The 24,575-nt window shown below is 35.4% G+C and overlaps 1 protein-coding gene across 1 annotated transcript; it reads left to right on the top strand.

Annotated features, from left to right (window-relative positions):
• The first annotated feature begins 4,843 nt into the window (after positions 1-4,843).
• LOC142635022 (putative protein phosphatase 2C 80) lies at positions 4,844-5,320 on the top strand. The gene has a single exon (XM_075809241.1). It carries the CDS (start codon positions 4,844-4,846, stop codon positions 5,318-5,320), a length of 477 nt encoding a protein of 158 aa, XP_075665356.1.
• The last annotated feature ends 19,255 nt before the right edge of the window (positions 5,321-24,575 follow it).

The following is a 24,575-nucleotide window of genomic DNA, read 5'->3' as shown; positions in this document are numbered from 1 at the left end:
TTTATTTAGCTTTACACCTCAACTTCTTTACATATTTGAATTATAACAAAATTCTATTAATAGGATATCATTATTTTTACTGAGTGTTTAACTTACTACTATCATACTTCAACAACATAAACGTGACATCATAAATTTTAGATGATATTTTGATAAGCCAAGTAAACATTTACATTTTTCTAAAAAAAAAAAAAAAAAAGTAAACATTTACATGAAATTACAAATTTTTTATGCCAACTCCAAGCCAATGTAGAAACAAAAATTATAATTAAAAATTTAAGCAAAAAAAAAAAAAAGAAACAGATTAAACAAACAATCAACTTATTACTCCATTGATTCTCAACAAAAAAAAAACTTATTACTCCATTTTTTTTTTTGAGAAGATATTACACTACATAATAACTAATTTCTAATTTATATAACTTTTTCTCTATAGTTTAAATTCTCCATCTCTTAATTTTGTCTTACATCATTAATTTAACAAAAATCTATTCATGTTATTGCAATATTACTTAATGCTATTACTTTAAAATATTTTGGATATTCTATATAAGTTTTTCGCATAACAGTTTAAAGCATTATCTGCGCATCACGCGGAACCATGACTAATTAAGCTAAAATAGGGCAGTAGGCTGGATAACTAGCTCTGAAGTATCAGGACCTTTGACAATTAAAGGTCCCGTTGGCTTAGAAGCACCATCATTGCTTAAAAACCATCTAGCTCTTGAATTATCAGCTGCCCTTAGCAATGGTACTTGGTGCAGCCCATTGAAATTTCTTTGTGGTGAGAGTCCCCTAGAAGATTTCAAATTTCTATTTAGGGATCTAGGTCTTTCTATGGCTGGCGTTCGCCACAAGAAAGTACGTCCTTTTAATCCGGACCTTTGCTGTTGCATGTTATGCCTTGAAAGCTGAATAGTTTTTGACAACTTTTGACTTTTGGTCCATCTTCCTTCTCTCTTCAAAAACCCTTGGAATTCGCTTCATCTTTCTTTTGTTTATTAGTTTCAAACGCAGATCATTTGGACTCATCGGGAATCTTCACATGAATCAGGGCATCAGAGTTAGGGCAGTGAAACATATAAAGAACTAGAAACGATATAAAAAGCTTATATAAAAAGAGATAAGTAGTCACCATGCACTCCAATGTCACCGCGACCCTGATTGATCCCATTGCTTTACTGCCTGTAAATGACACACCCATCAATATTAAACTAAAAACATTTTTTGTAACAATTGAATTGGAAACATGGATAGCTAATTCTCTAAATACCATAAACTAATCCATGTGCCCCTGTTTTAAATGACATTAGGTTTCCATGAACAACAATACCTTTGGTTGACAAGAAAAGTAGGAATAAGACAGAATTCAAAATGTAACCTGAATAAACAAGATTTAAACTCCTATCTCCTCTCTCTAATTTTGCAGCAACTGAATAAAGCACAAAACTTCTCCTATTTTTCCTTAGCAATCATGAAATGTATTTGATTGTCTCAATAGCCTATATGGTCCTAGCATAATGGTAACCTGAAATCCCTAAAACCATCAATCTAGACCATCATAAAATACTTGCAAATTATACTCAATCAGTTTAAATTCACAAAGCAACTAAACGACACGCACCACTTGTTCACAGACTAACAACCATTGGCATTACTCCTAAATCTCTCTTCCTTGTACCATTTTCTTCCATTAGTACTAGGATGTGTGTAGGCATAGCCTGATATATTTCCTTCCCCCTTTTACTACCTGCAAAAGAATTGAACCACACAAACATTGAATCAACAAAAACAACACACACAATGCAAATACAAACCAACTAAACTCAATCTAATCATCAAAACAAGTTATTTCTCTAAAACCCAAATCCAATAATTCGCGCCCACCAATTCACACACTCAGTATAACTAAACTCAATTTAACCAACAAAATTAGTTACTTCCCTAAAACCTATATCCGAAAACTCACCAATCAGCTCACATGGTCCGACAAACTAAGCTCAACTTAACCAACAAAATTAGTTACTTATAAAACAAACCCAAGTCCAAAAAATTCACCAATCAATTCATACATTCAATGAGTTAAACTCATTTTTTTTAAAAAAATAAATAAATAAATAAAACTCAATTTCACAACATTCCTAAATTCCTAGGGGGAAAAAAACCAATCAAATCGGCCCAAATCTTGACGATAAATTCAGGGAAAAGGAATGAAGATTGGTTTACCGGAGATTTTCATGAAGGCAAGGTGAAGATTGGCGAAGATCGACAAGCAGAATTGAAAGAACGCAGCAAAGAACACGAGACAGCGAGAGAGAAAAAAGGAGAACTGTTTTTTCTTATGTTTGAGTGTTCACTTTATATGTTACCTTCTTGACCAGTAATTGGTAATTCATTTACAAGAGGTGTTTCGTTCACAACACTTTTACAAAATTTTCACAACAAATCATAGGTGGTTAATTGTTATTGGTTCAAATTTTCACATAACACTAAACTTACTTTTTTACCCCCAACAATAACAACTAGTAACAATTTGCCACTTAGAATTTGTTGTGAAAATATTGTGGACATATTATTTCTCTTCGTTTAACTCACATTAATGACATGGATTAAAACAAGTGAAATCAATGGTTAGATCTATAAGTGAGAATCGTATCCACACAAAAAATATGGGTACTACAAAATAACCCTATCTTTTTAAGAATAAGGCTAGAGATATAAAAAAAATTACAAACGGTTGATATGTTGAGTGATTATTGATAAATAAAAAAGTGATATAAAGAGTGGACCTAAATAAAAACTAATAAGAGGTTGGTCACATTAACATATTGTAAAAATATTGTAAAATAGTTTGTGCTTGTAGTATTACTCATTTTTTAATCAAAACTATAACTTAGGTCGTTTGAATTAATGTTAAGGAAAAAAAAAATCTTATAATGAATAATGCTATATTCATAACATTTTCAAAATACCTTTACAACAAATCTAAATATGGTAAGCTGTTACCAATTTTAATTCAGACCCAATAAAGTATTTTTTTCTTATTCACTAATAACAATTTTTTGTATAAAATTTAATGTAAAAATGTTGTGAACGTAGCATTACTCCAAAATTAATTTTGCCTCCAAAAATAATCCTTAATCCCTTTTATAAAATTAAAAAGAAAAGGCTTAAATAAAAACAATAAATATTAGCCCAAATAATAACAAATATTAAAAAAAAAAAAAAGACAAGACAAGACAAGACCAAACAACATCAAGTGATGATTATTCAACAAAAAGCCTATTATAAAACAAAAGATAAAAATCACTAAATATTCAAATTTGTAGCTCGTTCAACCTATTTAATAAAAATATTTTGTAATTTCATTTTTCCCTAAAAAATGGTACAAAGAAAAATATTGTGGTTATTAGTTCTCCTTGATGGTGACGACAATGAGAGGTGCTACATCCACAATATTTTCACAACAAATCATAAGTGGTTAGTTATTACTGGTTCAAATTTAAACCTAGCACTAAGATTACTTTTTTACCCCAACAATAACACCAGTAACACCTTGCCACTTATGATTTATTGTAAAAATGTTGTGGACATATCATTTCTTGACGACAATTATATACTTTTTGGTGTTGCAGTCGCAATAATTTTGCTTTCCTTAGCAACTTGTCTCTCAGTTATAGCATATATTTAAGTTATCACTTTATTAGATTTTGTATAGTTTAAATTTCTTTGCGACCATTCTAAAAAAAATTCCTAGAACCACCACTGAAAATGGTAAAACTTAATACACATACACATAAACATACGCATCCATACATATAAATAAATTTGAACTAATCTTATGAATTGAAGACATGATTTCAAATTGGAAATCAAAACCTATCCCCACCCTATTTCCTTTTTGGGGTTGGAAAATCCTTGCTCAGTGGGGATTCAGATTCTCTAGATTTCCTAGAGTATTCTATCAATAGATTTCTTTAAATCTTAACCACTTTTTAATGATTTAATGGTCTAGATTTTACTATGTCAGTATTTCACTAACAACATTCTTAAAATAATAAAATAATGTTGCAGACAAAACAATTAAGATTATTATTAGTAGAATGCTGACATAGCAAAATCTAAACCATTAAATTATTAGAAAATGATTAAAATTTTAAAAAAAATTATTTGGTAGAGGATCTGAATCCGCTGAGTGGAGCAGCATGGGGAGTCTATTTTTCTTTTTTCTTTTTTCTTTTTTTTTTTTTTCTTTTTTTGACAGGAAGTGCGGGTTGTTTTTGCTATCATTACTTCTCCAATGAGTGTTCTTATTTTTTACTTTAATAGGCCGCTTAAAAATTAATTAATTAAAAAAAAAAGTCAAATAAATCATAACTAAATTTCAAGAATTCCCAATTACGAATCCTAACAGGACTGGATTATGGAGTCCATGAGAATATTAACCTCAGGAACATCCTTCTATATAAGAGTCTAAGTTATAGAACCCAAAGCGTTGTATCCTTCTATTTCCTTTACTTCGGACTTTTGAATTTGCTCGTAGGGATATTCCTGGTTGGGTCTCCAACATGATCATCGAGAAACCACAATGGTTCGGAAAACTGATGCCAACTCCTGTGGTGCATAAACAACACCGCCACATGGAGATGAGTTTCAATGCGTTCTACATACCCAAGGACAGAGTGCATAAGCCACAAGCTCAAGGCGAGGATGCTCACTTTATCCACGCGGAGAAGAATACTATTGGCGTGGCCGATGGCGTTGGCAGTTGACCTAAATATGGTGTGGACACAATGGTGTTGTGAAACTAAGAGAAACTTTGGAGGAAGCGTTCCAGAAAACCATGGCTTTGGGTTCATCTACAGCTTGTATTGTGACATTCAAGGATTATTATTTACATTCTATCAACGTTGGAGATAGTGGTTTTATGATATTCAGGAAAAACAAGTGTGTGTATAAATCGCTAATATACCAGCGTGGATTTAACCAACCGTACCAGTTGCAGTGGGGAATTAGTATCCCATATAGGCCTAAGGTGGATAAAGTGGCGGTTTTACCTGGAGATATCATAGTTCTTTGCACTGATAGGCTTCTAGATAATATGTTCCCTGCAGAAATTGAAGATATTATAGAGAAGGGAACTTTGGAAGGTGTAAACACAGAGCAGTTGGCTTCCAGTATCGCAACAATGGCATTCTTCAACTCAATTGAAGAAAATGTCGATAGCCCATTTGCAGATGCCGCTCGGTTGGCAGGACAGGAGCACATAGGAGGAAAGAGAGATGATATTACAGTTATTGTTGGCCATGTTCTTGCATAGATTGGGTTTAGGTTTGTTATTCATAAAAAAAAATGTTTTGGTGGTCTGTTTTGTTTAATTGTTTGCGTTCTTATGTAAACATGTTCTTAACTGTCCTGATCCTTTTGGCTTTTAACTTAGCTTTGTATTTTGTTTTCTAATCATCAATAATGCTTCTCAGTCATCAACTTTATCCATTTTATTTTCAATGACTTCTTTATGCAATAATTTGACTAAGCTGCATGACTGGGAATCATTGTTGTTAAAACTAGTTTAGAATTTGTGAGCGCTCTTATTGCTTTGAGCGGTTTTGTCACCTTTTCATTCACTACAAAATAGATTGCTATTAGCAATGGCCAAAGTTTGTCGCAACAACACAAAAAACTGTCACAGATCAATCAAGCCTAGCTTCTCACGCATGGAGAATATTCTCCACGCATGAGAAGCTAGGCTCTTGATTGATGTAAGAAAGGAACCACTTAACCTATCAAAAAAAAAAAAAAAAAAGAAAAGGAACCACTTACTGGTCACATTGATCTGTTTGGTTATTCTTCTCCCTGCAACAGTACAAAACCTTCTTTCATCTCTAAGGTAATCCGACTTTGTATAATTTGCTTAATTGTTGTTAAAACTAGTTTAGAATTTGTGAGCGCTCTTATTGCTTTGAGCGGTTTTGTCACCTTTTCATTCACTACAAAATAGATTGCTATTAGCAATGGCCAAAGTTTGTCGCAACAACACAAAAAACTGTCACAGATCAATCAAGCCTAGCTTCTCACGCATGGAAAATATTCTCCACGCATGAGAAGCTAGGCTCTTGATTGATGTAAGAAAGGAACCACTTAACCTATCAAAAAAAAAAAAAAGGAACCACTTACTGGTCACATTGATCTGTTTGGTTATTCTTCTCCCTGCAACAGTACAAAACCTTCTTTCATCTCTAAGGTAATCCGACTTAGTATAATTTGCTTAATTATTCTTCTTGTGGAATGAACTCTACTTAGTTAGCTACTATGTCAAAACTCATAACCTCTCACTCATATGCTGTCGTAGTGAATTGGCAAACGGCAAGTTTCAGATTCTGCATCATCATCTTAGGTTCTTTTTTTCCTTCTTTTTTGGGTATACCATAGGTATAGTTTTTCTAGGCTTATTATTGATTGTTTTATGTTTATTCAGGTTAGGATGTGTGGGATTTGGGTACTAGAAAAGTTCACAAATTTTTGATTGATTTTTTTATTACTTGGTGTTTCATGTTGTGTTGGGTTCAGAAATAGAAGTGACGTACACCTTATTCTCGTTAAAATAATTGTATTAGGCATATTTGGAAATTAATGCATGCAAAGGAGCTCAAGTGAAGAAATGTTTTCTACTGCTTGTTGGCTTTGATTCTGATAATAAGATGTAATGTATCGTAGGTAAGCCATTTAGGTTACAAAAATGTGGGTTTTTCTTTTTATGTTTTTGGCTGTAAAATATTTAAAAATTGATAAATAAATAAAAAAGATTTTGTTTGATCTAATTTTAAGTCATAATCCTCTAGGCTTTGAAATTTATCAGAGGAACTGATTGTATATTATTCAAATGATCAAATAGTCTTGTGGGCAGTGCCTTGAAATCATGAATGCTTATCTACTATATATTGGGTTGTGCTGAACTAAATTGTTTTGGTGTAATAAGACTGTATGCACAACCACCGCACACCTTTGATGCAATAGTCACTCTACAAGTATAAATGCTTGTGAGGTGTAGGGGGCAAGGGTTGGAGTTTAAGTCTTCAGAAGAGAACTTCACAAACATATATACTTAAGATTAAGCTAAAGTAGAATTTCTATTTTGTATTAAAAAAAAAATCTATGTATGCACACATCATCTTATAACATTAATTCTCTTGCGGTGATATTTGGGCCATGTTTTCAGGTTAGAGTGATGGTTTAATTGATCAATAATTGCTATATATTTCTATTATGATATAGAGCCTCCCTAATCTATATTCTATATCTATATATATCTAAAAGTTAAAGCATAACATTTATTGTTGCTACGTTCTTGTTGAGTCATATCAGCAACCATATCATCCACTCATTTCCAACGCTCTCTCTCTTTTTCTTTTTCTTTTTAACTCTTTTTTTTCTCTTATTAATTTCTCAACTTAATGTTATACTTTTCCCAACTTTTTCCCTCACTTTTATCTTTTCATCTCCTTACTACTATCTATCTTAATATCACTTTTCCTCAATCCTTTTATCTTCCTTTGTTAGGACATATGTGTTTCACTTCTTTAGAACATTATTTATGTAATTGACTAATCCTTTGTCAAAACGCACTTTACTTGTAATTAGGTAGATTTAAGATGAGGTTAATGCTTCAAGAAACAAGGTTTCAAAATCAAATGTTAAAACCATGCAAGTCTGTCCAAGAAACAAGTTGAGAAGTGCTCTTCATTAAAGCTCGACAGCTGCATCTATCGAGCTTTAAGAAGCTATTCTAGCCCCGAGGCTCGACAGTTGCTCGACAGCACCTCGACACCTGTAGCTGTTGAGATTTAAGAAAAACATATTCCAAGTTCTGTTTTGATTTTAATCCGTAGATGTGTCTTTGGGTCTTCTTTTCTCCTAACCCTAGACATATAAAATAATTATTCTAAGGGCCATTGAAGTGTGGCAAGTTGCACAAGCATTGAGAAATCCTTATTTATGCAAATTGTAACTTGAGACGAAGTTTTTGCCTTAGTTCATCTCTTTTGTGAAGAAGTTGCTGTGTCTTTGCACCGTAGGGTTTTGTAACCAAGCATCTTCTTAATCTTCATCGTGTGGATGAATTGAAGAACTTTGCAGCCAAAAATCTTCTCTAGTTGGTGATTGAAGTCGCGTACTAGGATCTGTACATTTGGTTAGTCATGTACTTAGGAACCGTGCATTAAAAGGAGAAACTGTCACTACAGAATAAGTCCAATTGGGTATTGGGGTAAAGGTTCAACTGTAGGTTGGTAAGGTACTTGGGATTCCTTTACCTGTAACCGCTTATTGTGATAATAATGGAGTTTCAGAAGTGATGATCTTAAAATTACCCGGTGGAGTTTTTGCCGTGTAGGTTTTTCCCATTCGTAAACAAATCACCGTGTTATTTATTTTCCGCTGCATACTTAGTTTATTAGGTGATTTGTTTGTGCTACCACGTGCTTTGTATGTTAATTTGGTTAATTAATTAAACTTAGCTAATTAATCAATTAATCTATCACAAGGGGTCAATACGTTTTTGGCCTATCAAATGGTATCAGAGCAGGCACACTCTGATTAGAGTTTAATCTTTGTGTGTGATTCATTGACCCCTGTTTGTCATGGATAGAGGTCAGTCTCTTATCATACCTCCATTGTTTGATGGTACTAACTATGCATACTGGAAAGTACACATGACATCATTCTTGTAGTCTCTAGATGAGAAGGTGTGGCAAGCTGTGGAGATAGGCTGGACCAAGCCTAAAGAAGCACCGGCCGATTGGGATGAAGCTAAGATCAAGGCGGCAAACTTCAACAGCAAAGCATTGAATGCCTTATTCAGTGTGGTCACTAATGAGGAGTTCAAGAAGATATCCTCTACTGAAACTGCTAAGGAAGCATGGACCATTCTCCAGACAACCTATGAGGGAACAAAGGCTGCAAAGATTCAAAGCTACAAAGGCTCACTAAAAGCTTCGAAGAAATTAATATGGAGGAGGATGAGTCATTTGATGAGTTCTATGCCAAGCTCAAGGACATAGTGAACTCAGTCTTTAATCTTAGGAAAACCATTCCTAAACCCAAGATTGTGAGGAAAGTGCTCAGATCTCTACCTGAGAGATTCCACGCCAAGATCACGGCGATAGAGGAATCAAAGGATATTGACAAGATTCCTCTGACTGAGCTGGTTGGTAATCTACAAACCTATAAGCTAGGATTGACATGAATTGGCAAGTCAAGAAAAGGCAAGAGCTTGGCACTAAAGGCCAAGAGCAATAAGACAAACGAGTCATCAGAAGATGAAGACTCTAAGATAAAGTCCTACATCACAAGGCAATTCAAGAAATTCACGAAAAATGCCAATGGAAAAGGCTTCGACAAGGACCGTAGGCAATCTAGTTCTTCTCAGATCAAGAGCCAAGATAAAGGGAAGAAGGATGCAAGGGACGGCGGTCAGTTCACTGTTCCCGCAGGACCCAAGTGCTTCGGATGTCAAGGTTTCGATCACATGAAGCAGGAGTGTCCCACATATCTCAAGAGCATTGGGAAGAGTAAGGTACTAGCTGCTACTTTGAGCGACACTGAGCCTGAGGATGATTCCAACAATGAGGATGACGAAATCTTGAATGCCTACACTGCCACTGTCAATCCTACTAAAGGGGTTGTTAAAGATATGGATGAAGAAGAGGAATTGGTGGAATCTAAGTTTGAAAAGATGGATGATCAAGATGATATCCATACAGCCTATAAGAAACTGTACAAGCTTTCTGAGAAGCATGAGAAGCTCTATAGGCTAGCCACCAAGAAGCTTAGTGATGTAGAACTTAACCGTGAGAAACTTTCCACAAAGTTTGATGAAGCTAATCAAACTATTCGGGCACTAAGATTCGAGAACAATTTCTTAGCTGAGAAGATCAAGAAACTTGAAGCGGAGCTGTTTCTAGTCAGAGCTCAATTGGAGAGGGCATCAAGTGCGAAGCTAGATGAGATACTCAGCATTCAGAAATCTGCTTCTGATCGAACAGGACTGGGGTATGAATTCTCTTCTTCTAATATTGCTTCTGCTAGTACTACTATTTTTATTCCTCCTGCTAATAATATTAAAATTTGAAACAATGATGTTAGAACTGAATTAGCTAGTGAGAACCTAGACAAGGGTAAATCTATCTTAGGAGCACCCCCTAAGCTTGAGAAGAAGGACACTAAAAACCCTAGGACTAAGAAGGCTAACTCTCAAAAGTCTAAACAGAAGTTGTAGCATCTCTGTCATCATTGTGGTATTGCCGGTCATACTCGACCAAATTGCTAGAATCAGCTTCAAACCTCTCTTGCTCCTCTTGGAGATCTTCTCAAAACTCTAATATTCCTTTCAAACTTGAACGGTTTCAATCCTTCCTCCTCATCACCGGTTCAAGGGTTCGCTAAGAGGAAAGATTCTTCCAAGGTGTGGAAGGAAAAGGGTTCCAAGTGATTTATTCACTTTTTCTCTCTCTCTCCCCTTCTTGTTTTTGTTTTGCATTACTTGTGTGTTTTACTTTTTGTTTTTGAGTCAATCTAGTTTTATGCATTGTTTTATCATGTTTAACATGTTTTTGTTTATGTGTTTTCAGTTTTGTTTTATTTTTGTTTTTAAAAAAAAATTGAAAAATCAGAAAAATACAAGTACAGTGTGTGTTTTGTGTACATCCGTTCTTGTGAACCTTAAAATGGCCTTTGAAACAGAGTTTTCTAAACTTTGAATCTATTGTAGCTTAGATGAGCATTCTTATGTACAACTAAGCAAGTGAGCTTTGTAGCTCTTTGTGTGTGATGAGTAAGGTTAAGCGGTCTCTTGAACTTAACACTCGTATCACTCTTTTTGATGGGTAGAATTAGAAAATCCTAAGAGAAAGACATAAATAACCATCTCACCACTGTTACTTGTTAATCATGATATGACATCTGTATGCGTCAACATAGCAAAAGTGCAATATCAATGACATCTGTATGCTTCGGCATAGCAAAAGTGCAATGTCAAAAGCTCAACATAATTGGGTATTTATTTTCTCTCTTTTATATACCCATGCATGATATGCTTATTAAAAAGAAAAATATGCAAAGAAAAAAGATAAAAAAAATGCTTTAAATATGATTGCAAGCGTTTTTTCTAGGAGATGTGGGAGTTATAGGATGTACCTCAAAGGTGATAGTCCCCATCAAACAGTTATGATTATGTGTGAGTTAAAGTGATTTTCTCATATCTCAAATCGTCATAACATAAAGATACTTATGCAATCTTGCGATGTTTTCACACACAACACGCAATATTCTTTGCTATTCTTGATACATGTGCAGGTACAATGTGATTTGGCCATACAAGGTTTACATGTGTTGATGTATGCTCACTAAACTTTCTTGACTTGTATTTAAAATATAAAATCGGTTAGACTTCTTTAGTGTGTGAGTGTGTATTTTGAGATCCCTGTGCTTAAAATTGTTGTTGAGAGATGATTTTGAGAGTCTAACATATTGATTGGATCATTGGTTGAGTTGCATGCGTGATTGCATTCATGTTTGTGTTTTCCCTTCTTGAAAAATTATTTTGAAAGGTTGGCTCGACACCTCCTCGACACCTGGCTGTCTATCGAGCTTCTTAGCTTTTTCTTATCGTAATCTCAATAGCTTCTCGACACCTTCTGGATCAATCGAGAAATCTTATGTCCTCTCGATAGCTTCTCGACACCTTCTGGATCGATCGAGAAACCTTTTGTCCTCTCAATAGCTTTTCGACACCTAGTGGATCGATCGAGCATCTGTTCACGTGTCCTTTCTTGTTCCTCAACACCTTCTTGATAGCTGGATCTGTCGACGTGTATTTCTTGACACATACCTCGACAGATGTCTCGACACCTCTCGATACATGTATCTGTCGGGATTTACTGAGGTTCTATTTAAAGGTTCTGTGTGACTCGTTTCTAATTTCTCTCAATCTCTCTCTCGACAGATTTGTCTTTTCACCTTCCTAACCTCTCTCTCACACTCCAAATCCTTTTCTCAAGGTTTCCTCAAGCTTTTTCAAGTTTTTCTTCACTTGGTAAGCTTCTTATCCCTCATTCTACATGCATTTCATGTTTTTGAAACCTAGGATTTAGGGTCTTTGAAAAATTTTGGGGTTTTTCAAAATTGATGGGTTTTGGTTGAAATTTTTGGGATGAGTTTTGTAGTTTTAATCTTAAAAACTCCATACATTACGTCACATTCGCATTCTAATAGTATTCTCATGCATTTAGATGTGTGAAATATGTTTATGTGCTGGTAGGATTGGATTGGGCTGAGCTCATGATGTTTTTCATATTGCATGTCACATGTTCATGCATTCCCCATGCATACGTTCTATCTTTTCAATATTCTTGTTATATTTGAATTATGTTGGAACTTTTCTGAGTGTTTCTTTCTCCCCCCCCCCCCTCCTCTCTTTCTGTTTGCGTTAGTAATGTCTATGACACCAAAACGTAAGTCTATTCCAACCCAGAACCCTCTTCGTTCTAGGGCCTCTTCATCTTCTGATTCCACTCCTATCTATGTTCTGTTACGTGATGAGAAAGCCTATTAGGACTTCTTAGAGAACTTCTCTAAACGAGGTGTTCATTCGGAATGCCACGTTGTTCTGGCAGACTTTGCCGACACTGACCTTCCCAATGTCTTTCACAAACGGGAATGGGAGTCATTGTGTGACGTCCCGGTCACTTGTCCTTCCGTGCTGATTTAGGAGTTTTACTCCAACATGCATGGATTCGATTATTCAATACCTCTCTTTATCACTCGCATTTGAGGTACACGCATAGTTGTCACACTGGAGTTAGTATCTAATGTGCTCCATGTTTCGAGGGTTGCATATCCTGACTACCCTAGTTGTGAGCGTCTAAGGACTGTGTCCAAAGACGAGATGATTTCTGCTTTCTGTAAGCGCCCTTCTGATTGGGGTGAGCGCCAATTTACGTCATGTCGACCTTTTGCTAAAGGTCCTCATTTCTTAAACATGGTACTGACTTTTGTCTTGCATCCTCTCTCTCACTATAACTCTATCACAAAGCCTTGCACTCGTTTTCTGTTGTCTTTTATTGAGGATCTTACCATTGACTTTCCTTCACATTTCATCTTTTCGATCTTAGATGTGTATAATGATATGGCTACCCGTGATAAGCTCATCTTTCCTTCTGCTATCACGAGGATTTTATGCCATTTTTCTATCCCTTTTCCTGTCTCTTACCCTTTTCTGTCATAGTTGCCATAGATGCCATTACTGTAAAACATAGTGAGGCACAGTTTCAATTGCGTCAAACAGGTTCGACAGCTTCTTCCTCCCGTTCCGCTCCATCCAGATCTGCTCGCGCTTCATCCGCTCCCTCATCTTCTACGAGTGATGCGTCACTAGGAGATATCATGGTGCAGCTTCAGCGCATGGATGCTCGCCTGGATATGCTCTCTACAGAGTTGTATCAGGTGAATGTTTGTGTTGGTCGCATTGCTAGGTGACAGGCGACCATGGCCGGCTTTGCTCCCGAGGTTTCTCCTCCACCACTTCCTGTGGCTTCTACGTTTGGGGATGATGATAGTGATGACGATGATGCTTCGGATGATGATGATGATGGAGATACTAGCTCTACCGATGAGATGTCTACTTGACACTCTACCCTTTGTCACTCGTGACAAAAAGAGGGAGAAGTTTTGGGTTATGAGAGTAGTCATACTTAGGGGGAGAGCTTGTATAGGGACATTTTGATAGGGGAGTGTTAAGTGCTGAGAGATGTAGTGAGGATTACTTGTATCTTTTTTCTTTTCTCTACTTTAGATACATTTTCTTCTTGTACCTAGGTCTTGTGACCATTATTACATATATTGTGCTCATTTTGTTATATATTTATATGATGTTGTATGTTTCTTTCACCTATCTCTACATGTGTTGTTTCTTTTCTTTCTTTATACACAATTTTCTTTATTTGTATGCAATCTATTATTTCTATTTCACACTAAGATGCCTTGATGAGTTTTGTTTAAAGTGTTTCAGAAATACGGGTTGTCAAAGTCTACTTGTCATAAACTCTCTTCTTGCAAAGTTTTTCAAGAGTTTGTGTTAGGATAGATTTTATTGTATTCCATAAGTGAATATGAGTTGAGTGATTTATGACTTCTCTCATATGTTCATTTGTTGGTTGTGGTTTTGTCATGGATTGCCAAAGGGGGAGATTGTTAGGACATATGTGTTTCACTTGTTTAGAACATATGTCATTCATTATTTATGTAATTGACTAATCCTTTGTCAAAACGCACTTTACTTGTAATTGGGTAGATTTAGGATGAGATTAATGTTTCAAAAAATAAGGTTTCAAGATCAAGTGTTAAAGCCATGCAAGTCTGTCCAAGAAACAAGTTGAGAAGTGCTCTTCATTAAAGCTTGACAGCTGGCTCGACAGCTGCATCTATCGAGCTTTAATAAGCTATTCCAGCCCCAAGGCTCAACAGCTGCTCAACAGCTGCCTGACATCACCTCAACACCTGTAGCTATCGAGATTTAAGAAAAACAAATTCCAAGTTCTGTTTTGATTCTAATCCATGGATGTGTCTTTGGGCCTTCTTTTCTCCTAACCTAAGACATATAAAAAGATTATTTTAAGGGCTATTGAAGTGTGGCAAGTTGCACAAGTATTGAGAAATCCTTGTTCATGTAAATTGTAACTTGAGACAAAGTTCTTGCCCTGGTTCATCTCTTTTGTGAAGAAGTTGTTGTGTCTTTGCACCGAAGGGTTTTGTAACCAAGCATCTTCTTGATCTTATCGTGTGGATGAATTGAAGAACTTTGTAGCTAACAATCTTCTCTAGTTGGTGATTGAAGTTGCGTACTGGGATCCGCGCATTTGGTTAGTCACGTACTTGGGAGTTGTGCATTGAAAGGAGAAACTATCACAACAGAACAAGTCTAATTGGGTATTGGAGTAAGGGTTCAACTGTAGGTTGGTAAGGTACTTGGGATTCCTTTACTTGTAACCGCTTGTTGTGATAATAGTGGAGTTTTGGGAGTGATGACCTTAAAATCACCCAGTGAGGTTTTTGCCGTGTAGATTTTTCCGATTCGTAAACAAATCACCGTGTTATTTATATTCTGCTGCATACTTAGTTTATTTGGTGATTTGTTTGTGCTACCACGTGCTTTGTATGTTAATTTGGTTAATTAATTAAACTTGGCTAATTAATCAATTAATCCATCACAAGGGGTCAATATGTTTTTGGCCTATCATCCTTTATTTTTGGCTTTTCTTATTCCCCCTCTTACTATAAATTTACAATTCTGAATTTCATTTTATACATAATTTTCCCACATACGTAAGATTATTTCTCTCTCTCAATTTTTTTTTTGGTGGATTTTTTATTACTTTTCTTACATCTCTATTTTACGTTGATAAGTTTTTGTATTGTTTGAAAAATTACTTTGGGTTGATGCGATTAAGTTATGTTTTTAAGTTGTTATCTTTTTTTCTTCCCTTTGATTTCATAGATATTATCTTATTGCATTATATATAATACAAGAATATAATGTTATTTTATTACATAACATAACATGACTTGGATAATTTAGTATTTATTACAATATTATTTATTTTTACTTTTTTTCCTCATATTATTTTCTATCAATTTCTTATTGTTCTCTCTCTCTCTCTCTCTCTCTCTCTCTCTCTCTCTCTCTCGGGTTCATATGTTTTGGTGTTGTGCTTTTTAGTTTCCCATTACAAGTAGCATATTTTTCTCTCTTATAGTTTTGATTTGATTTGATTTTTATTTGAGTTAATACTTGATTATTTGGAAGTAAGAATTTGAATTTATATCATAATACAATCTTGGCTGTGCTAATAACAGATTAGCATTCAGTCTATTTCATCAATTCAGTTCGATTCGGTCTACTTCAATCCACTTTGGTCAATTTTGGTCCAATTCGATCTATTTCAACCCACTTCAATTCAACTTGGTCCATTCAATCCCATTCAGTCCATTCGGTCTACTTTGGTCCATTTGGTCCTGTTCAATCCATATAGTCCCATCCAATACATATGGTCCATTCAACCCACTTCGATCTATTCAGTCCAATTTGGTCAATTCGGTCAAGTTAGGTCTATTAGGTCCAATTTGGTTCATGCAATCCACTTAGGTCTATTTGGTCCATTCCATCTATTTAGGCCTATTCGGTCCACCTAGGTTTATTCAGTCCAATTTGGCCAATTCGGTTTAGTTAGGTTTATTTCGTCCAATTTGGTCCATATGGTCCACTTGGCAAATTCAATCTAGTTAGATCTATTCAGTCCAGTTCAGTTTTTTTCAGTCTACTTTGGTCATTTTTGGTCCATTCGGTCTAATCTGGTCCATTTTGTCCACTTCGATATATTCAGTCCAATTAAGTCTATTTGGTCCATACGGTCCACATAGGCCTATTCGGTCCATACAGTCCACTTGGGCCTATTCAGTCCATTTCGGTCCGTTCTGTCCACCTAGGCCTATTCGGTCCACTTTGGCCAATTTGGTCCAATTAGGTCTATTCGATCCAATTCGGTCCATTTAGTCCAATTCGGTCCATTTGGTCTACTTTGGTCAATTCAGTCTTGTTCAATCCATTTAGTCCAATTCAATCCACTTCATTTTATTCAGTCCAATTTAGTCAATTCCATCCAGTTAGATCTATTCGATCCAATTTGATCTATACGGTCAATTTGGTCCACACACACACACACACACACACACACACATTTTTTTTATTTTGTTATTTTTTGCTTGAACATATAATCGACCTCATGTAATTCATTTAAAAGTAATGATGTTAAAATAAATGAGTAACTACCATAAATATTAGATTTGTATATTCATAACCTTAAAACACAATTAGATTAACTTAGTTAACAAGCCAAGTTATTACTTAGTTCAAATTTTAGATCTAGGTTAACACAATCATATAATCATATCAATGTAAAGTGCAGAATATAAAAACACAAAGATATGATGACCTAGGAAAACTAATCTGGTAAAAAAACCTGGGGAGGATTTAACCTAGCTATCCTCAAGATAAACCTAAATCCACTATGAAAGAATCGAAGTTGTACAATAGCGACTTAGATCACTAACATCCTATTGCTACCCACCAGTAGAAGCTTACTGACACGACCACGTGCAAGCTCCGAGACCACAGACTCCTTCTTTCTTGGATTCTCCAGCAAGTACAAGCACTCCTGCTTGTATATCTTTAAGCTCTTATGTCAGCAACTGAATAATCATCAAGCTCTCAAAGAAATTTTCTTCTTGATAATCCTAAACTTGTATGAAGGCAAGCACCTCTCAGATCTTACAAGAGATTCACACAAACAGCAATATGAGCAACCTCAAAAACGTGACTAGGGTTTGACTTTGATACCTAGGGCAAAACATAAAACCCTACACGTCATATGGGCTTAGGGCTGAGTTGGAAATTCTGCAAAAAAAATATTCTGCACGACTTTCAATCGGTCGAGTCTAATTCTCAATCGATCGAGTCAGGCAGAAATGCACAGTAACTTCTGCAGTTAACTCGATTCTAACTTTACATAAATAACATACTTTAAGCAAGTCTAAAACATAACTAGACACCTATTTTGATCATAGTTTGCCACCAATACACATTAGAGTTCTAATACATTAGTTCCTAAGTACTTAAAACCTAATAAACTCCCCCTTTGGCAACCGTGACAAAACACAACTAAAAGCTCAAAGTTTACAAAGAAAAGCCCTTTACAAAAATATGGCCATTATAACAAATCCAATCCTAACTATTATCCATTAGTTGCAAGTGTAGACATCAGCTCAATTGAATCAACCTGTATATTTCCTGAAACACTAAACAAAATGCATAAACGTATGTGTTGAAAATATAAGTAAACAAAATAAAAATCTTGATTTCACAAAACACAAAATATAGACAAATATCAATGAATAACTCATACTCATAAGTCTATAAGCAGTGAAACAAGAAACATAAAAAAAAAAATCCCCCTAACAAAAATACATCAAGAGCAAAAAACAATAAGTACATAGTGAAGCACCTAGATACAATCTAATCTCCACAGGCTCACAGAAATCTCCAAAACTCCCCCTAACTAGATACAAAATCTACTCCCCCTTTTTGTGACAGAATGCCAAAGGACAAATCAGAATCCATCATTAAAAGGAGGTGGTGAAGACGAACGTCTAAGAAGCGCCAAATCTGCTCGCAAAGCACGAATCTCCTCAAGAATGTGCACCAAAATCTAACCATGAGCCGCCTGAACGGTCATAACAGACTCCAAAGTACGACAAATGTCAAAGTCATCTGAAGTCGATGGTGGAGGAACATCAGTAGCAGCATCACCTATAGGATCAGCAGACTCCTCACCAGAAGGAGCACCTGAAGAAGAAGAAAGGGGTACAGTACCAGAAGACTAAACTCTAGGACGTTTAGAACGCTCTCTCATCTGAGCAGTCCTCTGCCAAAGAAAAGTGGCACCTATGGGAGCAATAACATAGACGGGCTTAGAAGCAGGAAAGTCAGATAAACCAAAAAACAACAAAATCCTATGAATGAAAATAGGATGAAAAAGAGCATGAGCCGTAGATGAGCGCCTATAAACTTCGTTCAAAGAACGAAGAAACAAATGAGGAAAACTAATAGGAGCATCCATAACAAGAGCATACAAAAATGCATATCGCTCCAAAGGAATGGTGTACAAATGCGAAATAGGCCACAAGGAATGACACACTATCCTAAAGTGAAGATAGGTAGACTTAGTGAGCTCAGCAAAAGTGATCCGAGGATCAGAACCCCACCGGATAGAAGTAACAGTGATGTATGACATGATGTCGTCTAGGGGAGGAGACACATCATAAGGGTAAACAGGATGCTGAATAAGAGGCACCCCAAGAGCACCAACTACTACCGAAGGGGTAATGGTGTACTCATCACTACGAATTAAACTCCTCACAAGAGTGCCGGAATCATAGGGGTGAATAGAGAGGTTCAAATAAAACTCCCTAATCAAGATGGCTGGAGGAGGGGAATCAAAATCCAGAAGAGATAACCAGCCTTGACGCTCAAAGTTAGCCCTAATGGCAGGATTAAGCTCATCTAACAGAACCCTACGCTTAACCCAAATCTTTCTCTTAATGTTAAGGGTCTTAAAGGTCTCTTGGTGCTTCGTACTCAAGAATCTGTCACTCTCAAAGGAAGAATTAGAAGTAGAGGTGGATGACCTATTGGCTCTAGTCTTCCTAGGCATAGTGCTAGAGTAAGAAACAGAGACACAAGAGAGAAAAAAAAAACAAAAAAACAAAAACACAAGGGCAAACTGCAAGTTATCGTGACAAAAAAACCTATATGATGCATGAATAGATAAATGTCATGATGCATGCTCTAATGTAGTGATAACAAGTTCAAGTTTAAGTTTAGAATCACAAAATTTGCTTGAGCATAGAGTTTAAAACATAAACTCCAAAATTTTGAAAAACCACTTATAGAATTTTTACTCAATTGACCAATTGATCATCACACAAGTTAGATAATAGTTTATAATGATCAAATGCATCAAACCAACAAGCCAATTTCATCAATCAAACTCAATTTGAACAAAATCCCCAATTCGGATACATACAAGCCCTAGAATTTTCAATTCTTCACAAAACACCAAATTGATCAAATTAAACACCATAGATCATGATGATAGCATCATATGACAAAAACCCATTGATCAATTTCAAAAAATAAAGCTTTAATCATCAAAAACCCCAAAATATGCTTAAGTCCGAAAATCCCTCTTAAATGCATGAATTTTTTCATGAAACATGAAATAAAATGCAAAAGAAAGGGTATAAAGGTCTTACCGGCCTTGGGAGAGGAAAACCTTGCAAAAAGAATGGAGGAAAACAACAAAAATTTGGATTGGAGCCTTGACCGGATCGTATAGAGAGAGAAAAGTTGAAAAACTTTTTGAAAAGTAGATGAACACGTGAAAAGAAATTCTTTTAAAAAAATCTCTACACAATTTTTGATCGATCGAAAAACAAATTCGATCAGTCAAAAATGCTTTGATTGATCGAGAACCAATCGAGCACCGATCGAAACAGACAGAGGCTGACCAAAAATTTAATCGCAATTTCGATCGATCGAAAAACAGGTTCGACCGGTCGAAATTCTGGAAAACACAGTTTTTGAAAAAATAGAGCAATTTGATGCAAAAATTCCTCAAAGCATTGAATAATATGAAAAAAATGCATGAGTATGAGATGAAATGCTTTTCAAAAACACATGTGTTGAACCCAATTTTCCCGAAAATACGATTTTCAAACATTTTTCTTGAATTCTCAAGCATCAAATCTATTTTGCATAATACTCAAAGGCATTCTCAAACTTGGTTGGTCAGACCAAAAACACACCCAATAACATGTACAAAGTTTAGCAAAGAGTAACTTGTGTCGTGTGTGCAACTAGCTGAAACTTGAGATACATGTGAGGTGATATGTAAGTCTACAAAATTCATCACAAAGAATTTGAAAGAGACTATCACCTAAAGAGTTACATTATATAACTCCCACATCTCCTAGATCATAAGCTTGCAATCATGTAAGTTTCTTGATTTTGCCTCATAAAGTACACACAAATTTTAAGTTTTTCAGAAACTTATTAAAAATAGCCGGGATAATATACATGCCAATTTTATTTATTTGATTTAGCATTAAGCCCAATAATGCACACACCAATTTTAATTATATAAACTGAGGCTACATCTTATGTTCTTTTTGTGCATGTGCTACACTTTCTTGAGTACAAAATCTTACGATATGCACTAAGATGTTTATGATTGGCTAGTGAACAGTGGTAAGATGGTTATTTATGCCTTTCTCAAAAGGTTCAAGTCCAACAGTCAAAGACATGTGACTTCAAGATCACGACAAACTAGTAAAGAAAAAAAAACTACAAACATCTTCCCACACAGCATGCACCACAAAGCTTTTAACTAGTAAAGTGCAAGAAATAAGCTCATCCAAGATAAACACAGTACATAGACATGTTATGTGTAAATAAATTGACCAACCTTGTTTTCAAAACCAAGAAGATAAGTGCAAAACACATTTTGCTTCCCCCTTTCTCTTTCCTTTTTTTTTTTATGATAAAAAACAAACAAAAACCTAGAATGAAATGCATGAATGTTATGCAATGCAAATCCTAGAAAAACAAAAAAAATGGTCACAAAGAGGAGAGCAATGAAGCACTAAGGACCATGTCAGAAAGACTCACTTAGATTGAGCCTTTTGCATCCAAAGTCTTTTAGATGCACCTTGAGCATTTGAGTTCTTATCCATATTAGAATGATTTCCAACTCTAGAATTGGAATAAAGGTTTAAAGCCCTTACCAACTCACCAATAAGTACTATAGGAACTTGTGCTTGAGGCACAGGTACTTTCGGTTTGTTTGCTCTCTTAACAACTTGAAGCTTGTAACAGTTTGGACGAATGTGCCCAGACTTTCCACAAAATGACAAATCCATGCAGACTTATCATGTGTCTTGTTCTTAGAAAGGGTAGACTTCTTAGGTTTAGACTTTTTCAGATCAACCCTAATCTTCTTGAGAGGTGAAACTTCTATGGGTTTGACAACCTCACTCACAGGGGGTTCAAAAGAAGATGAAGGAACAAAGATTGTGGAATTTTGTGCAAACACATTGATGCTTTCTACAAAACCTAACCCAATTTTGTCGGAAGGAGACTTTTGAACACTCAACATCTGATCAAGTTTGGAACTTACAGACCTATTAGTTTGTTCTCTAGCAACAGATAGTTCATGTTCCAAAGAATTAACTTTATCAATCAAAAGCATATTCTCAGTCTTCACATTATTCAAAATTCAATAGCATCAAACAAATTCACAAGCAAATTTTTCTTATCAACCTCAAGAGATGCAATTTTCTTTAAGCCTAATTCAATACTCATGACATCCTTTGCAGCAACTTTGCAAAGTTTATTGTAGGCTTCTTGAAGATCTGCATCCTCAGAGAGTTCCCTATCAAAAGGGTTCTCTTCAATAGTCACACTTTCATTGACTATAGCAGTAGCAGTGAAAGCAATGAAGTTTCCATCCTCGTCACAACCAGACTCATCATCAGAAACTTCATCATCACTAAAGGTTACAGCCATAGCCTTACCCTTAGACCTCAAGAATGTTGGACATTCAAATTTCATATGACCATACCCTTGACATCCAAAACATTGAGGACCCATAGATTTATTTGAAGATTGACCTACTTTTTCTCTAGGTTTTTCAATTTTGCTCACCTTAGTGGGATCATTCTTCCTAAAATTTCTAGGTTCATCAGTGTTTTTACCTTTTTCCCTTCTGTTGCTATTTCTAAGGAAATTCCTAAAGTTCTTGGCAAGGCTAGCAATCTCTGTAGCAGAGAGTTCATCATCAAATCCACCAACATCAATATCAACATCATCAACAGACTTAAGAGCCATTGATTTGGATTTGCTAGTTTTGGGTAGGTCCAACTCATAGGACTGAAGAGATCCTACAAGTTCATCAACCGGGATGGAGTCCACATCCTTGCTCTCAGTGATGGTGGTCACTTTGGGTCTAAAATATTCAGTTAAAGATTTAGGAATCTTTCTAACAGTTTTAGGTTGATCATAGATTTCACCCAAGTTGTATGCAGAATTAACAATGTCATTTAATTTAGCATAAAATTCATCAAAAGATTCATCATCAGACATCCTAATGCTTTCAAATCTAGTTGTTAATTGTTGCAACTTATTGATCTTAATTGCCTTTGTGCCTTCATGTACAGTCTGAAGGATATTCCAAGCAGTGTAAGCAACCTCAACATTAGAGATTCTCTTAAATTCCTCCATAGAAACAGCATTAAAGATAGCATTCATAGCTTTGCTATTGAAGGCTGATACTTCTTTTTGAAAAGTTTGCCACTCACTCACAGGAGTAGTGGGCTTCTCCCATCTGTATTCAACGGAGTTTCAGACTCTCTCATCAATGGATTTCAGGAAAGCTTTCATCCTAACTTTCTAGTAGCCATAATTATTCCCATCAAAATGAGGAGGAATAACAAGAAAGTGTTCATGTTCCATGACAACAGGGGTTAAGGATCAACTCAGAGATCAAAAGATCTACACACAAGAGCTACCCACTTTGATACCACTTGTTGAGTTATTTAGACCCCTTAAAACACAATTGGATTAACCTAGTTAACAAGCCAAGTTATTACTTAGTCCAAATTTCAGATCTAGGTTAACACAATCATATAATCATATCAATGTAAAGTGCGGAATATAAAAACACAAAGATATGATGACCCAGGAAAACTAAACCAGTAAAAAAACCTAGAGAATATTTAACCTAGCTATCCTCAAGGTAAACCTAAATCTACTATGAAAGAATCACAACTGTACAATAGCGACTTAGACCACTAACATTCTATTGCTACCCACCAGTAGAAACTTACTGACACGACCACATGCAAGCTCTAAGACCACAGACTCCTTCTTTCTTGGATTCTCCAGCAAGTATAAGCACTCTCGCTTGTATATCTTTAAGCTCTTAACTGAATGATCATCAAGCTCTCCAAGAAATCTCCTTCTTGATAATCCTAAGCTTGTGTGAAGGCAAGCACCTATCAAATCTCACAAGAGATTCACACAAATAGCAATATGAGCAACCTCAAAAACGTGACTAGGGTTTGCCTTTTATACCTAGGGCGAAACATAAAACCCTACACGTCATATAGGCTTAGGGCTGAGTTGAAAATTTTGCAGAAAAAATAATTTGCACGACCTTCAATCGGTCTAGTCTAATTCTCGATCGATCGAGTCAGGCAGAAATGCACAGTAACTTCTGTAGTTAACTCGATTCCAACTTTACATAAATAATATACTTTGAGCAAGTCTAAAACATAACTAGACACCTGTTTTGATCATGGTTTGCCAACAATACACATTAGAGTTATAATACATTAGTTCCTAACTACTTAGAACCTAACAAAATATATATTCATATTGGATTTGTATATTTATAGCCTTAATGTTTAGAAAGACTTTCACTTAAATTTAGCCGGACTGAAGTGGACTGAAATGCTATGTTAATGTGGCTTAACAAAAGAGTAACAACAACAAATACTATGCTTAAGATTTTGGATATTACAAATTTGAGATATGTGTGTCTATATATATATATATATATATATATATATATATATATATATATATATATATATATATATATATATATATATATATATATATATATATATAATTTGGATTTAGAATAGGTACTCTCAACTTGAACCTGAACCTAAACATGTCTTTTTCCTGTATGCTAGTATACAAAAATGGACCGAAGTGGACCAAAATAAATCGAAGTGATCTAAATGGACTTGTTTGTTTGTTTAGACCCTTTAAACCAACTTGTTTAACTTAATTAATTAACCAAGTTGATTATTAGGTATATTATTCAGATCTAGGTTAAACA

Source organism: Castanea sativa, chromosome 5 (genome assembly GCF_040712315.1).
Source record: "Castanea sativa cultivar Marrone di Chiusa Pesio chromosome 5, ASM4071231v1".
Taxonomy (NCBI): Eukaryota; Viridiplantae; Streptophyta; class Magnoliopsida; order Fagales; family Fagaceae; genus Castanea; species Castanea sativa.
This window is presented reverse-complemented; position numbering and strand designations above follow the sequence as displayed.

Coding starts and splice junctions, on each gene's coding strand:
- LOC142635022 (XM_075809241.1), top strand. CDS start 4,844: ATGGCTTTGGGTTCATCTACAGCTTGTATTGTGACATTCAAGGATTAT.